At 43.1% G+C, this 24,005-nt stretch overlaps 1 protein-coding gene across 1 annotated transcript in view; it reads left to right on the top strand.

Moving 5' to 3' along the window:
- Positions 1-24,005, top strand: part of GRIK3 (glutamate ionotropic receptor kainate type subunit 3) — an 811,677-nt gene that overhangs the window by 590,308 nt on the left and 197,364 nt on the right. Inside the window, exon 10 of the mRNA XM_077295874.1 lies at positions 3,843-4,046. Within this exon, the coding sequence (XP_077151989.1) occupies positions 3,843-4,046 (204 nt within the window). The remainder of the gene's footprint in view (positions 1-3,842; positions 4,047-24,005) is intronic.

Below are 24,005 nucleotides of genomic sequence, written 5' to 3'. Positions count from 1 at the left end.
GGATCATTATCCATTTGTAGAAGACGTCCTCTTTTCAATTTCAGCTTTTTTGAATTTGTTGAAATTTCATTGAATTCATTCTTCCCTCTACACGTAAACTGTTCCTTGTGCCATTGGTTGCAACACAACACCAAAGCATGATTGATCAACCTCCATGCTTAATGGTTGTCGAGATGCCGTTTTCCTGAAATTATGTTCTCTTTCTTGTCCATATATACCTTTGATCATTGTTGCCAAAGTTTATTTATTACCCTCATCGAACTACAGGACTTGTTTTTAAAATGCACCAGGCTTGCTTAGAAGTTCTATTGCATACTTCTGACTCTGAATTTTATGGTGAGGATGCAGGAGAGGTCTTCTTCTAATGACTCCTCCATGAATTCCACATTTGTGCAGGTGTTTCTGAACAGTAGAACAATGTCTGCTAACGCTTTCTGAAGTTTTTCTGCAGTCGAGTGGGGGTTCTTATTTGCCTCTCTAGCAATCCTACAAACAGCTCTCACTGAAATTTGTCTTGGTTTTCCAGACCTTATCTTGACCTCCAGTGTTCTAATTAACTGCCATTTCTTAATTTACATTAAATTCTCATAGCCTTCTTCTGCTTTGTGGGCCTCCACCATTTTTGTTTTCACAGTGCTAGGCAGCTGCTTAGAAGAGACACTGGCTGCAGTTTTTTGGCACAAGGTTAGAGGAGGCTGGGTTTTTATAAAGATGGGAAATTTACACCACATGGCCTTTACTAATGACGACAGTAAACAAGCTATAACCCTAACAGGCTAATTAAAGTCTGAAATCTTGGTAAAAGTTATCTGAGTACACAAATCAAATCTCCAAGGGTGCCCAAACTTTAGCATTGACCCGTTTTCCTTTTATAATTTAAAAATATGAAAAAAGAAAATATTTTTTTGCCTAAAATACAAAGGAAATGTGTCCTCTTTCACTTTAGGCCTTTCATAGATAATTTCATCCTCAATTATCTATGCCCAAACTTTTACATGGTACTGTATGTATGTATTCTATACAGGTACTTCCAAGGGCCTTTCTCGTAGTCAATCATTTTCTCTTTGTTTTCATTCGGCCCAGACTGCCATGACCAATTTTTCCATCTCTAGCTTGCTCCCGCAAAATTTTCACAGATACATTTTTAACTTACTGCTTTCCTACCACGTTTATCACATTCTTCTCACTTCTACACAAATTATATAGTACTATAACTAGTGCCCTAGACAGTAATAATGCCATTTGTTGGTTTGCTTAGTGATAATACCATCCGTTTGTACCTCACACAATAACAGTACCTACCTCTATGTCCTTACATAATGCTTCCTTTGTACTTCATCATAGTAATAATGCTCCCCCGTGTCTCCTTACAGATATAAAGCATTCTATATAAACAGTGTCAGACTGGGGTGTCAAGGACCTATCAGTAACCAACTTCAGAGCCCCACTTTTCATCTAAATGCAATTGTGACAATATCCTCAATCACAAACCTATGTAGCAAATGAATAAGACGCTGCCTTTGTCTGTACATAGTGATTCAAGTATATAGTGCCAGGTATTGCTCATATAAGAGAGTGGTGGCACACTTTTCTACAGGGTCCCTTCAGATGATCCTTCTGTTCTCCTGTGGGCTAGTCAAACCCTATACAGAAATAATATCTCACTGTGCTGCCATTTAATATTAATCCCCTCTGTGCCTCTTTTCATAATTTAAAGATGAGTGGTGACTAATTGAGTATTATTTTTAACATCTTTTCCAGATTTTGAACAAACTAAAGGCCCCGTCTCACATAGCGAGATCGCTAGCGAGATCGCTGCTGAGTCACTAGTTTTGTGACGCAACAGCGACCTCAGTAGCGATCTCGCTATGTGTGACACGTACCAGCGATCAGGCCCCTGCTGTGAGATCGCTGGTCGTGTCGGAATGGCCTGGACCTTTTCTTGGTCGTTGAGGTCCCGCTGACATCGCTGAATCGGTGTGTGTGACACCGATCCAGCGATGTCTTCACTGGTAACCAGGGTAAACATCGGGTTACTAAGCGCAAGGCCGCGCTTAGTAACCCGATGTTTACCCTGGTTACCAAAAAAAACAAACAGTACATACTCGCCTTTCGGTGTCCCTTGCCGTCTGCTTCCTGCTCTGACTGAGCCGCCGTACAGTGAGAGCGCAGCGGTGACGTCACTGCTGTGATCTGCTCTCACTGTACGGCCGGATCTCAGTCAGAGCAGGAAGCAGACGGCAAGGGACACCGAAAGGCGAGTATGTACTGTTTGTTTTTTTTGGTAACCAGGGTAAACATCGGGTTACTAAGCGCGGCCCTGCGCTTAGTAACCCGATGTTTACCCTGGTTACCCGGGTGCTGCAGGGGGACTTCGGCATCGTTGAAGACAGTTTCAACGATGCCGAAGTCGTTCCCCTGATCGTTGGTCACTGGAGAGAGCTGTCTGTGTGACAGCTCCCCAGCGACCACACAGCGACTTACCAACGATCACGGCCAGGTCGTATCGCTGGTCGTGATCGTTGGTAAATCGCTATGTGAGACGGGGCCTTAAGTCACAAAAAAATCTGGATTGAGAAGAATTAATCATTAGACTAGATTGAACAAAAGAGGTACCCTGATCAAACAGAATGAGTCACTTTAATAAATGTGACACAATTTAGTATTGTATAACTTAAGTTTAATTAAAAGGGTTGATCAGTGTTCTGATGAAAGTCTGCAGGCAATCTACTGTATATGACTGCAGATTTCTGATTGCTTACAGCATGAGCACCACATGCTGTCAGGATCCTCCAGTGTTGCTTCTGAGATTGGCCGGTCACGTGTCCACAAGTATGTGATTTAGATACATGCAGTCACATGCCAACTAGATATGCTTGGTCTCATGCAATACAAGTGAATTGAGTGAGGCTGGGCATGTCTAGGTGGAACGTGGCCAGAAGTATGCAAATCACACTCTTTCGGTCATGATCACCAGTTATCTTGGGCAATGCCATAGAATTTTGTCTGCATGAATTGGGCACGCTGTAACTATTCAGGAGTCTGCAGTCACATAGAGTGAATGTTTACTTCAATAAGAAGACTGGATAACCCTTTTAAAACACCAATCCAGCATTTTTTTTTATTTCAGCACTCGAGTGGTGCTATTAAACAAAGTTCCCTGCCCCTAGTCTTATACTTATCAGCTGCGATCTTTAGCTCTTCCAAGCGCCACTCTGGTTCCATGATGCCATGTTAGGATTACAACTCCTGACTGAACAGAAGTCAGAAGTAACCATCACAAGCTCCCAATGTAAATGTATAAGAGGCTCAATTATGCTCTCATAAGCTCAAATTGAGTTGTGACATCCGGATCACTCCAGTAAACACTGGAGCAATCTAGCAGGAAACAAACTGCTGTAGGCAGACAGACGTGGCACTGGAAAAGAAGACTGCAGCAGGTGAGTATAAGACTAGGGATAGGGAACTTATATTAATAGCACCACTCTAGCACTGCAATAAAAAGAACTACTGGAGTGGAGTTTTAAAAAGGTTGTTTGGGACCTATATCATTTTTGTGCATGACGCTAAGAACTAAGTGGCAGGTAGTTGTTAACTACCTGCCTGTCCTGCTCAATGCCAATCTTTGATGGATCAAAATCGTCGTGACCACACCTGCCGGTGATTCAGTGTCTTCAGCTAATGCCACTTTGACAGAGCAGCATCTTCTCTTTCACTCTGACTGTTTACAGGTCGTCTATGCCAATGTAATGCTGATTGATAGCCAGATCACTACTTGAGTTATAGTAAATCTGCCCAAGTAAATGCAAAACCTTCAGAAAGTTTTTTTTCTTCTTCAACAGGAGGAGCCTTATGTTATGTTTAAAAAGTCAGATACACCACTTTTTGGCAAGGATCGTTTTGAAGGCTTTTGCATTGATCTCCTAAAGAAGATTTCCGAAATCCTTGGATTTGAATATGATATACGTTTAGTTGAAGATGGAAGATATGGATCTCAAGATGAAAAGGGACAATGGAATGGGCTAGTCAAGGAGCTGATTGACCATGTAAGTTATTACTTTGAATTTACTTTAAATGACTCTAAAAGTCTAATTGATATTTAATCTTTTGTGTTAATATGTCTTTTTCCCCAATGGACAGTTACTTCTGGTATGCTTTGTTAATTATAACATGTACTAGATAGTGGTCTCTCATTATATGAAATTAGAACATAGTGCAGCCCCAGAATATAAAGCTTTCTTTGATGAACTAGAAAGAACCAGAAAAGTGGCTCATTGACTTTAGAATGATAAAGTACATTTATTTCCCCTGCTTTTACACATTCATTATCTATTGTCTTCATGTGAAATGAATTTCTTTACAACACAGATTTTTTAGCTTGTTACAAGAAATACAGTGAAAAAATGGTTTGTCCATAGCTGAAAACCCTTTAAAACGTAGCCTAAAAAAGTTAACACTTCTCCACTTCTCAATTTTATATTTCTCCCACTTTATGGTAAGTAACCATTCTTTTGAAGACCATATTACATAAAGACATATATTGAAAAATTCTACTTTAACATTATTCACCAGTTGTAACATTACCTTAATATTGTGTAAAACCTCTTCATAATACAAACGTCTCTGACCCATTAAGCAACAGACTCCACCAGACCTTTGAAGATTTTCTGTGATATCTGGCCTCAAGATATACACTACCATTCAACAGTTTAGGGTCACTTAGAAATTTCCTTATTTTTGAAAGAAAAGCACAGTTTTTTCCAATGAAGCTAACATTAAATGATTCAGAAATACACTCTATACATTGTTAATGTGGTAAATGACTATTCTAGCTGCAAACTTCTGGTTTGTAATACAATATCTTCACAGGTGTATAGAGGCACATTTCCAACAACCATCACTCCAGTGTTCTTATGGTACTTTGTGTTTGCTAACTGTGTAAGAAGGCTAATGGACGGTTAGAATACCCTTGAAAACCCTTATGTAAGTATGTTAGCACAGCTGAAAACAGTTTGGCTGATTAGGGAACCTATAAACCTGACCTTCCTTTGAGCTTGTTGAGAATCTGGAGCATTACATTTGTTGGTTCCATTAAATTCTCAAAATGGCCAGAAAAAAAGAACTTTCTTGTGAAACTCAACAGTCTATTCTTGTTCTTAGAAATGAAGGCTATTCCATGCGAGAAATTGCCAAGAAACTGAAGATTTCCTACAATGGTGTGTAATACTCCATTCAGAGGAGAGCACAAACGGGCTCTAACCAGAGTAGAAAGACAAGTGGGAGGCCCCTCTGCACAACTGAGCAACAAGACAAGTACATTAGAGTCTGTAGTTTGAGAAATCGACACCTCACAGGTCCTCAACTGGCAGCTTCATTAAATAGTACATGCAAAACACCAGTGTCAACATCTACAGTGAAGAGGCAACTCCGGGATGCTGTCCTTCAGGGCAGAGTGGCAAAGAAAAAGCCATATCTGAGACTGGCTAATAAAAGGAAAATATTAATATGGTCAAAAGAACACAGACATTGGACGGAGATTGGAAAAAAAGTGCAATGGACAGACGAATCCAAGTTTGAGGTGTTTGGATCACACAGAAGAACATTTGTGAGATGCAGAACAATGGAAAAGATGCTGGAAGAATGTCTGATGCCATCTGTCAAGCATGGTGGATGTAATGTGATGGTCTAGGGTTGCTTTGGTGCTGGTAAAGTGAGAGATCTGTACAAGGTAAAAGGGATATTGAATAACAAAGGCTATCACTCCATTTTGCAACGCCATGCATTATCCTGTGGACAGCGCTTGATTGGAGCTAATTTCATCCTACAACAGGACAATCACCCAAAGCACACCTCCAAATTATGCAAGAACTATTTAGGGAAGAAGCAGGCAGCTGGAATTCTATCTGTAATGGAGTGGCCAGCGCAGTCACCAGATCTGAACCCCATTGAGCTGCTGTGGGAGCAGCTTGACCGTATGGTATGCAAAAAGTGCCCATCAAGCCAAACCAACTTGTGGGAGGGGCTTCTGGAAGTATGGGGTGAAATTTCTCCAGATTACCTCAGCAAATTAACTGCTAGAATGCCAAAGGTCTGCAATGCTGGAATTGCTGCAAAAAGAGCATTCTTTGACGAATGCAAAGTTTGAAGGAGAAAATTATTATTTCAAATAAAAATCTTTTTTTCAAACCTTGTCACTGTCTGGACTAGATTTTAAATTCATTTGTCAACTCATTTGATCAATAAAAGTATGAGTTTTCATGGAAAATACAAAATTGTCTGGGTGACCCTAAACTTTTGAATGGTAGTGTAGATACTTGAAATCTTTTAAGTTGTCTGGGGTGTCAAAGTGAAACGGATTTATCATTTCATTCACTCATGTTGAGATCAGGTAAATTTGGAGGTTAAGTGAGCACTTTAGACTTTTTGTCATGCTCTTCAAATCAGTACTGAACAATGTTTGGAATGTGTCGAGTTGATTTATGATTCCCGAGGAAGGGCACTGTCTTTAGGCAATATAGTTGCCATAAAGAACTGTATTTTGTTTGCAGCAATTAGAGAGGAGACTTGATTGTAAACAAATTGACTTAGATAATGATTAGAGAATGTCCCAAATTCATAGGAAATCAAATTTTGAGTGATTTGTTTTACGCAAATCCAGAAAAATAGAGACAGGCAGCTGTGCATTTTTTTTTGTGTCATTTTTGGATTAAAAGAAAAGCAATAAACCCTTATAATCATCTCTTTCTGGCCCTTGCCATACCTGTCTCACTGCTGCAACTTCTCCATGCTCTGCATCCGATCCTCCAAACACTGCTTTTTCTTTCTTCTTTTCTCTTTGGGGCTTCCAGTAGTTGCTGCCTTTGCTAAATAGACCCCATACAATGGTCGCAACGCAATTTAGTGATGTGCACCACATCGCACAAGACCACTTGGGTATTAGTGCATGTTATTGAAAAGTGTAACCCCTTACATGAAAGCAAAGGACCTAGTTGAAAGAACTTGATGAGAAAAAAAGAAGGAAGATGAGGCTAAAGGAGAAATGAACATGTAGCTTGGAGAAGTGGCAGTGGAGCAAATACAGTCATGGCTGAAAGTGTTGGCATCCTTGAACTTGTTCCAGAAAATTAAGTATTTCTCCCAGAAAATTATTGCAATTGCACATGTTTATTTATTTTGCGTGTATTTGAACACAAAAAAATGAAAAAAGGCAAATTGAACATAATTTTATACTAAACCCCCAAAATGGACCAGACATATGTTGGCACCCTCAACCTAACCCCTTTACGTACCTATACACCCAAGGTCGCCTGCCTCTGTTTGATGTGGGCTCTGGCGATGAGCCTTCAACTTTTCCGACACATGACAAATGATTTCATAGAGTGACTACAGACCTTTAGCCAAAGACCAGACAATGCCTTTAATATTCTGACAATTTGCATCTTCTAAGTAGAATGCCGATTTTCTGTGTGATCTTTGACGCATGTATTGATTGTATTATAGTACAAGATAGACACTGGACAATAATTAAAGTTATAGTTGTGGTAATTACAAATGAGACATACTGTACTACCATATTACAATTATTTTAAATGATGAAATAATAAATGGTAAATGGATTCTTTATACAATGGAAATTGAATTAGAAGCTATAACTGGATATACATAATTAAGGAAGATACAAAATACAGTGTTTAGTCCAGTGTGTGACAGCGACAACTTTAAAAACCGACCTCTTAAACAAAAAGCATATCCTTTAAATAGATAGATAGATGTATATATTCTTTAAGGTATCTATCTATCTATCTATCTATCTATCTATCTATCTATCTATCTATCTATCTAGATAGATAGATTTATATACAGATTAATTTTATCTTTATTTATTATCTCTTATTTTATTATTATCTTTTTTTTAATCCTTATCCACCAATATTATCTTCTACATTTTGGTAATATTCATATAGTATAATCATGGTCATAACAAAGAATTGGAGCTCAAGCGACTGAGACAGTTGAGGGTTAAATGCTTTTTATTTAGCTGTTCTTGTATTCTGAAATTACCCCTACTGTTTCACATGCAATCACTGATTCGCTTTTCAAGGGAGAAAAGGTTACTGTGAAATTTCAGATAATTTCATTGGGTAAACTAGTGAGAGTCATTTTAATGGATGCAATGTCCTCTGCTTTACCAAGAGTCGTCATTATTAGAATTATGAAAACACATCTCCATGGCAACAAGCTCTCCTGCTAATCAAGCTTTGATTGGTCAGCTCAGATGCTCCAATTTTCTGAGTTCTTTAATGTCTATTTAATTTTATGAAATGCAATAACATTAGAGTTTGGGGAACTTGAAGACACTCACCCCAGTCAAGATATATCATATTAAAGCAAGGCCTTTGGAGCTGTTCCCATGTTTTAATTCCTCATTGGAGTACGAGTGCCCTGATTTTCAAAGGCAACTCTTAGATGTGATCATGACATAGTCACTTGAAATGAAGAAATCACTCTTTTTCTACATGTGGTTAAAGTTGCCACCATAATTACGGAAAAGTACAAGTGGCTATTATTTTCATTATATGCCTTGTTATTTATTTTTTGCTGACTTGCACATGTATTCTCCATGTGAGCTACAGCGGCTTTCACTGCATTCCACAGTTTCTGAGCATCTCTGCAGCCCTAGAAATCTTCCAGCAATAAGATGTCTGACTACATGGCCGTCTCTCACCTCCAAATTGGAAGCAGTTGTTGACTTTCATACATACACAAATAATGGCATGTGCATGCTGCTTTGTGTGAAAAAACGACAACTGTCTACATAGGATTCAATTACAGCTCTTGGTGTAATGTAGCACATGACAACGGCTGCCACATGAGCACTCAACTTACCATTTACTTCGTTTCCATACATTGTCGAGTACGTAGGTAAGAATGCCTGCTAGCCATTAGCCTTGCATAGCTCAAAAAGCACAAACTGGTTTCAAGCACTCTGAAGGCCATTGAATTACATTGCTGGTTTTGTTCAGTGTTTCCTCTATGTATTGATGTGTTCAGAAAGTAATGATTACTAGAAAAACACAAAGGCCTGGTTATGTTAACATTTCCTGCTTTACAACAAGGTCATTACATTGATATTGTGCTATAGTCATAATAACTCACAAAAACATACTAATACACAGCGTGCACGGAAAGTATTCAGACCCCTTTACATTTTTCACTCTTTGGTTCATTGCAGCCATTTGGTAAATTCAAAAAAGTTCATTTTTTCTCATTAGTGTACACTCTGCACCCCATCTTGACTGAAAAAAACAGAAATGTAGTAATTTTTGTGAATTTATTAAAAAAAAAACCTGAAATATCACATGGTCATAAGTATTCAGACCCTTTGCTCAGTATTGAGTAGAAACACCTTTTTGAGCTAGTACAGCCATGAGTCTTCTTGGGAATAATGCAACAAGTTTGTCACACCTGGATTTGATGATCCTCTGACATTCTTCCTTGCAGATCCTCTCCAGTTCCGTCAGGTTGGATGGTGAACGTTGGCGGACAGCCATTTTCAGGTCTCTCCAGAGATGCTCAATTGAGTTTAGGTCAAGGTTCCGGCTGGGCCAGTCAAGAATGGTCACAGAGTTGTTCTGAAGCCACTCCTTTGTTATTTTAGCTGCGTGCTTAGGGTCATTGTCTTGTTGGAAGGTGAACCTTTGGCAAAGTTTGAGGACCAGAGCACTCTGGAAGAGGTTTTCATCCAGGATATCTCTGTACTTGGCTGAATTCATGTTTCCTTCAATGACAACCAATCGTCCTGTCCCTGCAGCTGAAAAACACCCCCATGGCATGATGCTGCCACCACCATGTTTCACTGTTGGGAATATATTGCTCCTGGTTTTCTTCACACATACTGCTTAGAATTATCACCAAAAAGGTCTATCTTCATCTCATCAGACAAGAGAATCTTATTTCTCATAGTCAGGGGGTCCTTCATGTGTTTTTCAGCAAAGTCTATGTGGGCTTTCGTATGTCTTGCACTGAGGAGAGGTTTCCATATGGCCACTCTGCCATAAAGGCCTGATTGGTGGAGGGCTGCAGTGATAGTTGACTTTGTGGAACTTTCTCCCATCTCCCTACTGCATCTCTGGAGCTCAGCCACAGTGATCTTGGGGTTCTTCTTTACTGCTCTCACCAAGGCTCTTCTCCCACGATTACTCAGTTTGGCTGGATGGCCAGGTCTAGGAAGACTTCTGGTGGTCCCAAACTTCTTCCATTTAAGGATCATGGAGGCCAATGTGCTCTTTGGGTCCATGAGTGCTGCATAAATTCTTTTATAGCCTTGCCAGATCTGTGACTTGCCACAATTCTGTCTCTGAGCTGCTTGGCCAGTTCCTTTGACCTCATGATTTTCATTTGTTCTGACATGTACTGTGAGCTAAACCGCTGAATTGGAGGATTTGTGGGTTATGATCCACGCTGCCAGCTGTTAGGGCTAGCGGAATGCACCGAGTAAATATAAATGTTTAATTGAAACAGATGCGTTCGCAGCCCAGGGTCCACCGTGCAGAAGAACCTGCTGCTAGGAAACGGCGGCACTATATGGCGGTATGAACCAGCTCTGTTAGCTTCACAGAGCAGCCAAGAAAGCAGAGCTCTGTGCCCTGTTAACTTTCACAGAGGCACAGGCTAACTACCCAAATTAGAGCAGTCAGTGATCATGCATGCATACAAAACTCCTCGCCGGAGGTGCCAGCATTCTAGGGGCTTATTTCAGCCGGGTCCCTGAATACATTCAATCACAATCTCCTCGCTGGAGGTGCCAGCATTCTAGGGGCTTATTTCAGCCGGGTCCCTGAACACATACAACCACATGACCACACTGGCGCAAAGCACATAACTTGAAAAGACACTAGCGCATAGCCGTGCGGCCATGCGAGCCTTAAATAGTTGCAGCATGTACAGGACCTTCCTAGAAGGACCAGTGAGAGGCTGCTACAGAGCCTGCACACCTACAGGACCTTCCTAGAAGGACCAATAGAATTGACAGCAGTATCTGAACATGTGACCCTCGATCTCCACTGAGAGATCTTACTCTGGGCATGCTCAGAACGAGGAAAGCAGGACTTAGTCCCAGCAGCGTCTGCTCGCCACTGCCCAACACTGGCCTCAATGGCAGAAGCAGGAAAGGCAGCAGCCACTCTTTGCACAGAGTCAGCATGAGCGAGACGCTGGGACCGACGTCTCCGCTGAGCAGGCTCCACTGCGGCAGGAGAAGAATGGGAGACCACAGCGGAGATGGCCCAAGATTCCCCCTGTGCAGAGGCGGGAACTCGACCCCTAACATTACCCCCCCTAGGGCCACCCCCTCCTTGGACCTCGCTACGCTCGAATGCAGCAATGAGCTGCGGAGCCCGAATGTGCTCAGCAGGCTCCCAGGACCTGTTCTCAGGACCATAACCCTTCCAGTCCACCAAATAAAATTTTTTGCCACGTACCACCTTGTACCCCAAAATAGCGTTCACCTCGCGTAATCGTCCGTAGACGAACCTGATGTCCCGGCAGATGACTCGGAAAACCGGGAAATGTATACGGGCTTCAAGAGGGACACATGAAAGGTGTCGGTGATACCCAGGCATGGCGGAAGGGCTAAACAATAGACCACAGGGTTAACCTGCTCGAGGACCTTGAAAGGACCCAAGTAGTGAGGTGCAAACTTAGTGGACTCAACTCGCAGCCTGATGTTACGGGCGGAGATCCACACCAAGTCGCCAGGAGCAAAGGTCGGAGCGGGGCGCCGATGTGTATTGGCGGAGGACCTCATTCTCTCCTTGGAAGCCCGAATGGCATCCTGAGTGCGGTCCCAAATATCCCATGCCTCCACAGCCCAGTCTGCCACCCTGGAGTCAGCAGAAGACACGGGCATAGGCACAGGTACCCACGGATGCTTGACCATAATTGAGGAGGAATGGGGTTTGTCCAGTGGAGTCGGCTACGGCATTGTTCAGCGCAAACTCTGCCCACGATAGCAAGGATGCCCAGTCATCCTGCCTGACTGAGACAAAATGTCGCAAATATTTGACCAAGGTCTGGTTGGCTCTCTCTACCAACCCATTCGTCTCGGGATGATATGCGGAGGAGAGATTTATCTCAATGCTGAGAAGATGACAAAGCTCCCTCCAGAACCGAGACGCAAACTGGGGACCCTGATCACTGACAATTTTGTCCGGAATACCGTGTAGGCGGAAGACGTGTTTTATGAACAATGCTGCCAAGGCCCGTGCAGAAGGTAACCGTGGTAGTGGCACCAAATGCACCATTTTCGAGAAATGATCAGTGATGACCCAAATGATGGTACAGCCACGAGACTTGGGCAAACCCACTACAAAGTCCATCCCGACCATCTCCCAAGGCCTGTCTGCCACCGGCAAGGGATAGAGTAACCCAGCTGGCCATTGTTGAGGAGACTTATTTTTGGCGCAGGAGACACACGCCTGAATATAATCTCTGACATCTCGAACCATATGTGGCCACCAGTACATCCTCGCCAGCAGTTCAGATGTCCTCTTTGTTCCAAAGTGTCCACCCACCCTGGACGAATGAGCCCAAGAGAGAACCTCCGGTCGCAAATTAATGGGCACAAAAGTCTTACCCGGAGGCACAGACTGTAGCAAAACCTGAGCTACGGTTCTCAGGCTCTCCGAAGGGACAATAAGCCAAGGCTCTCCTTCCTCCTCCTCAGATGACACAACAGAGCGAGAGAGGGCATCAGCACGAATGTTTTTCTCCCCAGCGAGATAATGGAGGGTAAAGTGGAACCGGGAGAAGTCCTCAAGGACCATCTGGCCTGGCGAAAATGTAGCCGCTGGGCTGTTTGTAAATATAACAAGTTTTTGTGGTCCGTGAAGACTTGAAAGGGAAAACGAGCCCCCTCCAAGAGATGTCTCCACCCAGAGAAAGCCAACTTAATCGCCAGCAACTCCCTGTCCCCGATGGAATAATTCCTCTCCGCAGGTGTGAAGGTCTTGGAAAAGAAGAAGCACGGATGCTTCCGACCTTGTGCATCCTTTTGAAAGAGGACTGCTCCTGCACCAACAGAAGAGGCATCCACCTCCATTATGAACGGCTTATCAACATCGGGACGATGTAGGATGGGAGCGCAAGCAAAATGGGACTTAATAGCAGAAAAGGCCCTGGAGACCTCTTCAAACCACAATTTGGGATTTGCTCCCTTCTTGGTGAGGGCTACCAAGGGAGCTACCAAAGTTGAGAAGTGGGGAATGAACTGACGATAGTAATTTATGAACCCCATAAAGCACTGCACCGCTTTAAGAGAATGGGGTTCTTGCCAGTCCATCACAGCCTGTAGTTTGGCAGGATCCATAGTCAATCCCTTGGCTGAGATGATATAGCCCAGGAAAGGTAAAGACTCCTGCTCAAACATACACTTCTCCAACTTTGCATAAAGAGAATTTGTCCATAAGAGGTCGAAGACTCTGCCAACATCTCTCCGGTGGGAGTCAATATCTGGAGAGAAGATGAGAATATCATCCAGATAGACTACGACCGAGGTGGAGAGCATATCCCGGAAGATGTCGTTGACAAAGTCTTGGAAGACGGCTGGGGCATTACAGAGCCCGAAGGGCATCACCAGATACTCATAGTGCCCATCTCTGGTGTTAAACGCCATCTTCCATTCATCCCCCTCACGGATGAGGATCAGGTTATAAGCACCCCGCAGATCTAATTTGGTAAATACCCTTACTCCCCGAAGCCTATCAAAAAGCTCAGAAATCAGGGGCAGCGGGTACTTATTTTTAATGGTGACGGCATTAAGACCCCTGTAATCTATGCAAGGACGTAACTCTCCATTCTTCTTCTGCACGAAGAAGAAACCCGCCCCTGCTGGTGACACTGACTTCCTAATGAACCCTCTTGCCAAATTCTCCTGGATGTATTGGGACATAGCCTCCGTCTCCGGGAGAGAGAGGGGATTGACACGTCCCCGAGGAGGTTCTGCTCCAGGCAAGAGATCTATAGGGCAGTCATAGGGACGGTGAGGCGGAAGGGTCTCCGCAGCCTTTTTGGAGAAGACATCAGCTTAGTACCAATAGCATTTGGGAAGAGAAGAGAGATCTGCGGGTATCTCAGTGGTGGAAACCTGAACGCACGCTTTCACACATCTGCCCTTACAAGCATCACTCCAACCCAATATCCTCTCAGAGGTCCACTCAATATGTGGGGAGTGGAAACGGAGCCAGGGTATCCCCAACAGAATCTCATCCATTCCCTCGGGAAGGACAAGAAGGGAAATAATCTCCTGGTGGGATGGGGACATGGCTAAGGTGAAAGGGACAGTCTGATGTGTGATCTGTAATGAAAGTGTTGACCCATTCACCACTCTAACAGTTACTGGTTTGGGTAGCATTACCAGAGTTATTGTGTGGCGCAAAGCAAAAGCAGAGGACATGAAATTCCCCTCTGCTCCTGAATCCACACAAAGCTCAACTGTATGAGTGGATGAGCCTAAGAGGATTGTCCCTTTAAAGGACAACTTGGAGGAATATGCCGCTGAGTCTAGTGAACCCCCTCCCATGGTCACTAGACGCGATCGTTTCCCTGACCGCCGTGGACATTGATTTGCATAATGTCCCAGTTGTTGGCAATTTTTACACACCACGGGTATTCGAGCGGACTGAGACCTACTGTAGGTCCCGCTCGAGAAACCTCTATGGCCTCATGGGAGTCGGATGCCTGAACAGGAGACTCTAGAGGTTTGGCAAAAGTGGGAGCCAGCCGAAACCTCTGCCTACACTGGGTCCGCTCCAACCTCCGCTCGTTAAAACGGAGATCGATGCTGGTAGAAATGGAAATGAGCTCCTCCAGTGTGGCAGGAATCTCCCTGGTGGCTAAGGCATCCTTTACATGATCTGCCAGTCCTTTCCAGAACACAGGAATAAGAACTTTATCTGGCCATTCTAGCTCAGAGGCAAGAGTCCGGTATTGGATGGCAAACTGGCTGACCATGGACGAACCCTGAGTAATTGCCAACAATTGGAGCGTGGTATCGTGGGTAACACGTGGTCCCAAAAAGACCTGCCTCAGAGCGTCCAAGAAGAGAGGAGCACTCTGTACCACACGATCATCACGCTCCCAAAGCGGCATTGCCCACTCCAACGCCCTGCCCGACAAAAGAGAAATAATGAATGCCACTTTCGCCCGTTCCGTGTAGCCAGGAGCTCGAGGTGTATAGAGCACTGGCTCACAAATCCCCAACACAGTTTACTATCACCAGCAAACTTGTCTGGAAGCGGGAGATGGGGTATAGTCGGAGCAGGGGTGGCAGCGGACAGACTGGCTGCAGCTACACTTGCAGCCTGAACAGCGACAGCGGTGACGTCCACAGCTGAGGTTGTATGCTCTAGAGCCGCCAACCTACCCTCCAGCTGCTGGATGTACCACTGTAGACGCTGATTGTCCACCATTTTCTAGCCAGACCCTGGCGCTAGTGTACTGTTAGGGCTAGCGGAATGCACCGAGTAAATATAAATGTTTTATTGAAACAGATACGTTCGCAGCTTGGGGTCCAATGTGCAGAAGAACCTGCTGCTAGGAAACGGCGACACTATATGGCGGTATGAACCAGCTCTGTTAGCTTCACAGAGCAGCCGAGAAAGCAGAGCTCTGTGCCCTGTTAACTTTCACAGAGGCACAGGCTAACTACCCAAATTAAAGCAGTCAGTGATCATGCACGCATACAAAACTCCTCGCCGGAGGTGCCAGCATTCTAGGGGCTTATTTCAGCCGGGTCCCTAAACACATACAACCACATGACCACACTGGCGCAAAGCACATAACTTGAAAAGACACTAGCACATGGCCGTGCGGCCATGCGAGCCTTAAATAGTTGCAGCACGTACAGGACCTTCCTAGAAGGACCAATGAGAGGCTGCTACAGAGCCTTCGCACCTACAGGACCTTCCTGGAAGGACCAATAGAATTGACAGCAGTATCTGAACATGTGATCCTCGATCTCCACTGAGAGATCTTACTCTGGGCATGCTCAGAACGAGGAAAGCAGGACTTAGTCCCAGCAGCGTCTGCTCGCCGCTGCCCAACACTGGCCTCAATGGCAGAAGCAGGAAAGGCAGCAGCAACTCTTTGCACAGAGTCAGCATGAGCGAGACGCTGGGACCGACGTCTCCGCTGAGCAGGCTTCACTGCGGCAGGAGAAGGATGGGAGACCGCAGCGGAGATGGCACGAGATTCCCCCCGTGCAGAGGCGGGAACTCGACCCCTAACACCAGCTCATCCAGAAACAGACAAAAAGTACAATTGAACAGTGGTTTATTTTACGCGTTTCGGAGTGCATCCTTCTTCAGGAAAATACCAGAAGTACAGACAACACTTGTGACAGACTTTTCAGTCTGTTTCTGGATGAGCTGGCAGCGTGGATCATATCCCACAAATCCTCCTATTCAGCGATTTAGATACGGTCAACTGTCGACCGGTGGATCTGCGGCAGCCGGCACTATATGCTTATGAATCTTCTACATCAGGTGAGCAGTTACATTACTGGCGAATCTCCCTTTAAATCATGAGATAAGACACTATCTGCACTTTTTCTTTCCTACAAGGTATATTATTAATGCACTGCGAGCTGTGAGATCTTATATAAACAGGTGTATGCCTTTCCAAATCAAGTCCTATCAGTTTAAACACAGCTGGCCTCCATTGAAGCAGTAGAACAGGAGGATCACAAGGAAATTGACAGCATGTGACATAAGTGTCTGAACAAAGAGTCTGAATACTTATGACCATGTGATATTTCAGTTTTTCTTTTTTATTAAATTAGCAAAAATATCTACATTTCTGTTTTTTTTCAGTCAAGATGGGGTGCAGAGTGTACATTAATGTCAAAAAAATGAACTTTATTGAATTTACCAAATGGCTGCAATGAAACATGGAGTGAAAATTTTAAGGGGTCTGAATAGTTTCCATACCCATTGTTTGTGTGTGTATATATATATATATATATATATATATATATATATATATATATATATATATATATATATATATATATACATACATGCATATATATACATAGATACACATATATATATAGTTGGGTTCGGAAGTATTTGTACATTTCGACATTTGTAGTACATGTACGTAATGGTCGGGAAGGAATTCCCAACCGATGCAGTACATGTACGGTGATTTCCTGCGCACAGGAGTCTGATACTGATAGCTGACACCCAGCTCTCAGTGCCAGGAGTGGTGCCCGCACCTTTCCTGGAACTTTCACCACCTAAATGCTGCGATTGGTGAAATAGCAGAATTTAGAAGAACAGGCAGAGGGTAGAAAGCCCCACTGCCCATGGATCAGAGATGACATCCAGGTCACTAGGCACTAGGAAGTTAAATCATGCACAGTTCATGATCTAACTTATCTCTGTAAGACTGACGGTCTGTAAGGTATAGCAATGCTCCTGCATTGCTATACCTTAAAACTGCGATCAGACAGCAGAAAGTGAAAGTTCCATAGTGTTAGGGGTCGAGTTCCCGCCTCTGCACAGGGGGAATCTCGAGCCATCTCCACTGCGGTCTCCCATTCTTCTCCAGCTGCAGTGGAGCCTGCTCAGCGGAAATGTCAGTCCCAGCGTCTGGCTCAGCCTGATACGGTGCGGATGGTTACTGCTGCCTTTCCAGCCATTGTAGCCAGTACTGGTCAGCGGCGAGCAGACGTCTCTGGAACTAAGTCCTGCTTTTTCCCTTCTGAGCATGCCCAGGGTAAGACCTCTCATTGGAGGTCGGGGGTCACATGCTCAGGTACTACAGCAGCTCCCATTGGTCCTCTAGGAAGGTCCTGAAGCTGCTGCAGCTATAAAAGGTTCACATGGCCGCACAGCCATGTGCTAGTATCAACTAAGTAATGTGCTCAGCGCCAGTGTGGTCAAGCCTCTAGAATACCGGCACCTCTGGTGAGGAGTTTTGTGTGAGTGGATTCAGGGCTCGGCTGAAATAAGCCCATAGAATACCGGCACCTCCGGTGAGGAGTATTGCGTGTGCTATTCTGACTGCATGACCACTGTGTGCTCTATTTGGTAGCTGTGTTCGTCTGTGAGGTTAACAGGGCACAGCGTTTTCTTGTCTTAAATGACTCTGTGAAGTAACAGAGTTCACTTATACCGCCATATAGTACCGTCAGTTACTAGCAGCAGATTTTACTCCTGCATGGTGGACCCCGGGTTGCGAACGCACCTATTTCTCTATAAATATATATTTGGTGTGTTCCGCCAAACCCTAACACATAGTGGGAATAAATTAAAAAGTTTTTTAAAAAAGTGAAAAAAGTTGTAAAAATATTTTTTTTAGAAAAAATCACTAAACAATACTAAATAATAATAATTATATATATATATATATATATATATATATATATATATATATATATATATATATATATATATATATATATATATATATATATATACAGCTGTGTGAAGAAGTGTTTGCCCCTTCCTGATTTCCCATTCTTTTGCATGTTTGTTACACTTAAATGTTTCACATCACCAGACAAATTTAAATATTAGGCAACAATAACACAAGTAAACACAAAGTGCAATTTTAAAATGAATTTCTTTCTTATTAAGGGAAAAAGAAATCCAAACCTACAGGGCCCTGTGTGAAAAAAATGATTGTCCCCTCTTTAAACATAAATTAACTGTGATTTATCTTATCTTTGGGAAGCTACGTTCAAATTCCCTAGCCACATGCAGGCATGATTACTGCCACATCTGTTCTCAATCAAGAAATTACTTAAATAGGACCTGCCTGACAAAGTTAAGTATATCAAAAGATCATCAAAAGCTAGACATCATGCCACAATCCAAAGAAACTCTGGAACAAATGAGAAACAAAGCAATTGAGATCTATCAGTCTGGAAAAGGTTATAAAGCCATTTCTCAAGCTTTGGAACTCCAGCACACCACAGTGAGAGTCATTATCCACAAATTGCGAAAACATGGAACAATAGTGAACCTTCCTAGGAATGGCCAGATGACAAAAATTACCCCAAGAATGCAGCAATGACTCATCCAAGAGGTCACAAAAGACCCCACAATGGCATCCTCACTTGCCTCAGTTAAAGTCAATGTTCATGACTTCACAAAAAGAAAGAGACTGGGTAAAAATGGCTTTCATGGCAGAGTTCCAAGACAAAAACCACTGCTGAGCAATAAGAACACAAGGGCTTTCACAGAAAACATCTTGATGATCCCCAAGGCTTTTGGGAGAATACTCTGTGGTCTCATGAGACAGAAGTTGAACTTTTTGGAAGATGTATGTCCCATTACAACTGGCATAGAAATAACACAGCATTTCAGAAAAGGAGCATCATACCAACAGTAAAATATGGTGGTGGTAGTGTGATTTTCTCTTAGCTGTTGAGCTGCCTCAGGACCTGGAAGACTTGCTGTGGTAAATGGAACCATGAATTCTGCTGTTTCTCAAAATATCCTGAAGGAGAATGTCTGGCCATCTGTTTTGTGACCTCAAGCTGAAGTGCACTTGGGTTACGCAGCAGGGCAATGATCCAAAACACACCAGCAAGTCCACCTCTGAATGGCTTATGAATAACAAAATTAAGACTTTGCGGTGGCCTAGTAAGTGCCCTGACCTTAGTCTGATTGACATGCTGTCGCATGACCTTAAAAAGGTGCTTCATGCACGGAAACCCTCCAGTGTGGCTGAATTACAACAATTCTGCCAAGGTGAGTGGGCCAAAATTCTTCCAAAGTGGTGTAAAAGACTCATTGCCAGTTATGGCAAATGCTTGATTGCAGTTGTTGCTGAACCAGTTATTAGGTTTAGGGGGTAAACACTTTTTCACACAGGGCCCTGTATGTTTGGATTTCTTTTTCCCTTAATAATAAAGACTTTCATTTAAAAACTGAATTTGTATAAATAAATACTATGAAAAAAAAAATATGTGCACATATTTGGTAATGCTGCATCTGGAACAACCCAACCTATAAAACTGCTGAAAGAGCTGATACCTAAGACACAAACATAACTTTCTGACACTGGGCACTACATTGCCACTCAAACTCCATTGGTGGACTTCAGATTTCACTATTCCTTGCAATCAGTCAAGGTACTTAGTGTCAAGGGCAGAAAAACAACCCCAAAACATCTTTGAACCTCTATCATTTTTGATTGTAGGTACTGTGTTCTTTTCTTTGTAGGCCTCATTCCGTTTTCGGTAAATAGTAGAATGATGTGCTTAACCAAAAAGCTTTGTCTTGGTCTCATTTGTCCACAATATGCTTTCTCAAAAGAATTTTGACAAGCTGCAGTCTAGATTTTTTTCATGTCTCTGTGTCAGCAGTGGGGACCTCATGGATCTCCTGCCATAGAATTTGAATTCATTCAAATGTCGAAGCATAGTTTGCACTGACACTGATGCACTCTGAGCCTGCAGGACAGCATAAATTCCTTTGGAACTTGATTGGGCCTGCTTTTCCACCATGCAAACTATTCTATGCTGCAACCTTTCATCATGTCCACACCCAGGGTGATTAGCTACAGTGACTTAAGTTGAAAACTTCTTGATTATGTTGTGCAACATGGACAAAGGAACATCAAGATCTCTGGAGATAAATTTATAGCCTTGAGATTGTTGAGATTTTTCAACAATTTTGGTTCTCAACTCCTCATACTGTTCTTCTCTTTCTCTTCTCTATACTTAACACACAGACCCACAATGTGAAGATTGAGTCAACTTATCTCCTTTTTATCTGGTTACATGTAGAAGAAGTTGTGCAGTGTCGGGAATTACAGCTTTGTCTCTTTCAAATGAATGGGAGGAAGCCCATATTCAGCACAATTTAAGAGGTTTCGATGGATGTGACCTTAATAAGAAGAGGAGAGTATGCTTCTCCCGTGAGCACAAAGCATGGGACATGTTGTAATCCAACATGCCCATTTTTTCCCCTTTATGGTAGATGTTGGCACATAAGGCTTCTTTCACACTCCCGTCGGCTGGTGGCCGTCAGAATGCGTCACTGCGACGTATCGACGGATGTCTTAAAAATAGTGGAAAACGGCTGTAACGCATCCAGTTTTTTGACGGATGCGTTGAATTAGGCCTCTTTCACACTAGCGTCGTGCACTGCACGTCGCTATGCTTCGTTTTGCAGAAAAAATGCATCCTGCAAAAGTGCTTGCAGGATGCATTTTTTCTCCATAGACTTTTATTAGTGACGCAGTGTGACACATTGCCACACGTCGCAACCGTCAAGTCTATGGGAAAAAACAGGATCCTGCAAAAAAAATTTGCGGGATCCTGTTTTTTCAAAAATCGATGGATTATGAAGGGAGCTAAAAGACGGAAGTGTGAAAGAGGCCTAAGATACCCATAAAATACTGTAGTTGGCCTGTCAAAGCAAAACACGCCAAACCATATGTGTATATATCTTATTCTTTAGTAATCTTCGTAAACTTTAACTGCCTAAACTAATTTATCCATATGAGCAGCTCATTCTACACAGATCCCTTTAAACAAATGATTTAGCATTACGTAATTATCCCCTGCCCTTAAATGTCCTCTGATGTTTTACCTAAGCATAAGGAAGGATCACATGCTGGTGGATGTATAGAAGATAAGCTACTGCGTAATATAACCAAGATCTGCGTGCCATGACCAAGACTGTTTGCTATACGTGCTGTGGGAAACAAATGAAAATCACTTATTCTGGGTTGGATGCACAAGCCACTGATTTTGTCCCATTTATCTAACTTTCCTTTAAACTGTAAAGCCCTTTATTAATCAGGCCCAGACAGGTCCTCCCTATCCCTGGCTGCGCAGCTTGGTACTTTACTGAAAGGCCCTTATTCCATGAAGATGGATGACTACACAACGCAGTTGTTAACATACATTACAGATTGTTCTGCTGGAGTAGTGATCAACTGAGACTTTCGAATTACCAGCTTCGCTGTTGAGAGACAGCAACCGCAGATTGGGGCTGACAGCAAAAATGTAGGAGGAGGAGCAGGCGGTGGGAGAGAGGCAGAGGCGAAAATTGAAAGTTTTATAGGTGTAATAAGAGATCAAGGGACACTGAGCTACAGAGTAGTTACCAGGTTCACACCACTGGCAGTGCTGTGAGACAACTTTTTATTAATAAAACAGCACTCTCGTCCCTAGAGAGACATGTAATATTGTGTATATAATGTATATGCATATAATACCGAAGAGAAGAGCACATCTATAAATATTATAAGCACATAGCAAAAACACCCTAATTTAGTAAAATGCAAACATATATCACACTCAGATCCAAAAAGGGCAGTTCCCTTGTTTACTGTGTGTTAATATTTCAGGCTCAGTTCACATCTGTTTTGTGCAAAACAAAATGATATACCAGATCTGTTGTATGACATAAACCTGCAGAACCTGAATGCATTGACTTATAATGAGGTCCGTCGGGTTTCTCTGAAATGTCTGTTCTTTTCGAAAAATAGTTCTGCATGCAACGGTCAATGTGAACAGACCTTAGAGAGTTACACAGTAAACCATGAGAGATATTGTCTATTTCCGGCAATTATAACTTATATACTGGATAACCGTTCCTCTAAGATTTCTAGCAACAGTATCAGATGTAATTGGGTGATGTCAGCCATGTTGCCTCTTAATGAACGAATGCCACACAGTCAGAGAAGGAGATAGCCTCCTCCTCTCTTTCAGCTCTACTGTCAGGCAATAACAGGACTTTCTCCATTCCGATATAGAGAAACTCATGGCAGCATACGAATCTGGAGTTAGTAGTAGACATGATGTTTGACATAAAAGAGAAGTGATCAACTGATCTCCTTAGAACCATTACAGTCAGCTGTCAATGCTAGGAGAATCACTGGGCAGTGATAAACGTCCCCAACATTCTAGCCCATTTGGTGAATGACAACTGGTGTCCATAATTTATAAAATTGAAATGATACAAGCAGTTTTTGATGCAGTTTTTTTTTTTACTCTAAAGCCAAAAGTGGATCCAATAAGGAGGAGACGTGTAAGTCTGTCATGTGTATTTCTTTTTCATTTCAATGCACTGCTTGCTTTGGCCCATAAATAACTGTCACAAAAACTACTACAAAAACTGCAGTATTCCATCAGACTTACCTTACACTGATCATCTTTGTGACACATAGGATGGGGTTGGAGACCAAACATCAGTCCCTGTGACCTTTAATAAAAATGTGCTTGAGATATAACTTTGTGGCACCTAATAAATTTATAAGTCTGGCACTTACAGACTGTGCTAAATTGTTATATAAGTATTACAGGTTCCCCTGCTCTTATTAGTATTGCCTTCCTATCAGAAAGCACAGATAGGACAAATGAGCATTTGTCGGATAAGTATGTGACCAGATCGTGTCCAGTAGCCTCTTCCACCTGAAAAACGCTTCACATAGGAAAGCTGTTTTGTAATTGGAGGATGCTGGTCACATGCTTCTCCACTAGTAGCCATTGTGTGGACAGAAGAGCTGTGCAGCCTGTGAAGAAGGGTTGCATTTGCAAATGTCAGAGGAAAACCTGTAATCTATCTATATACCGTATATACTCGAGTATAAGCCGAGATTTTCAGCCCAAATTTTTGGGCTGAAAGTGCCCCTCTCGGCTTATACTCGAGTCACGGTCGGCGGTGGGGTCGGCGGGTGAGGGGGAGAGAGGATTGTCGCATACTCACCTAGTCCCGGCGATCCTGGCGCTCCCCCTGCCTGTCACACTGTCTTCGGGTGCCGCAGCTCTTCCCCTGTTCAGCGGTCACGTGGGACTGCTCATTAGAGAAATGATTATGGACTTCACTCCCATAGGGGTGGAGCCGCAAATTCATTTCTCTAATCAGCGGTGCCGGTGACCGCTGACAGAGGAAGAGCTGCGGCACCCGAAGACAGTGTAACAGGCAGGGGGAGCGCCAGGATCGCCGGGACTAGGTGAGTATTTTATATTCACCTGTCCA

Source organism: Ranitomeya variabilis, chromosome 3 (genome assembly GCF_051348905.1).
Source record: "Ranitomeya variabilis isolate aRanVar5 chromosome 3, aRanVar5.hap1, whole genome shotgun sequence".
NCBI classification, from domain to species: Eukaryota; Metazoa; Chordata; class Amphibia; order Anura; family Dendrobatidae; genus Ranitomeya; species Ranitomeya variabilis.
This window is presented reverse-complemented; position numbering and strand designations above follow the sequence as displayed.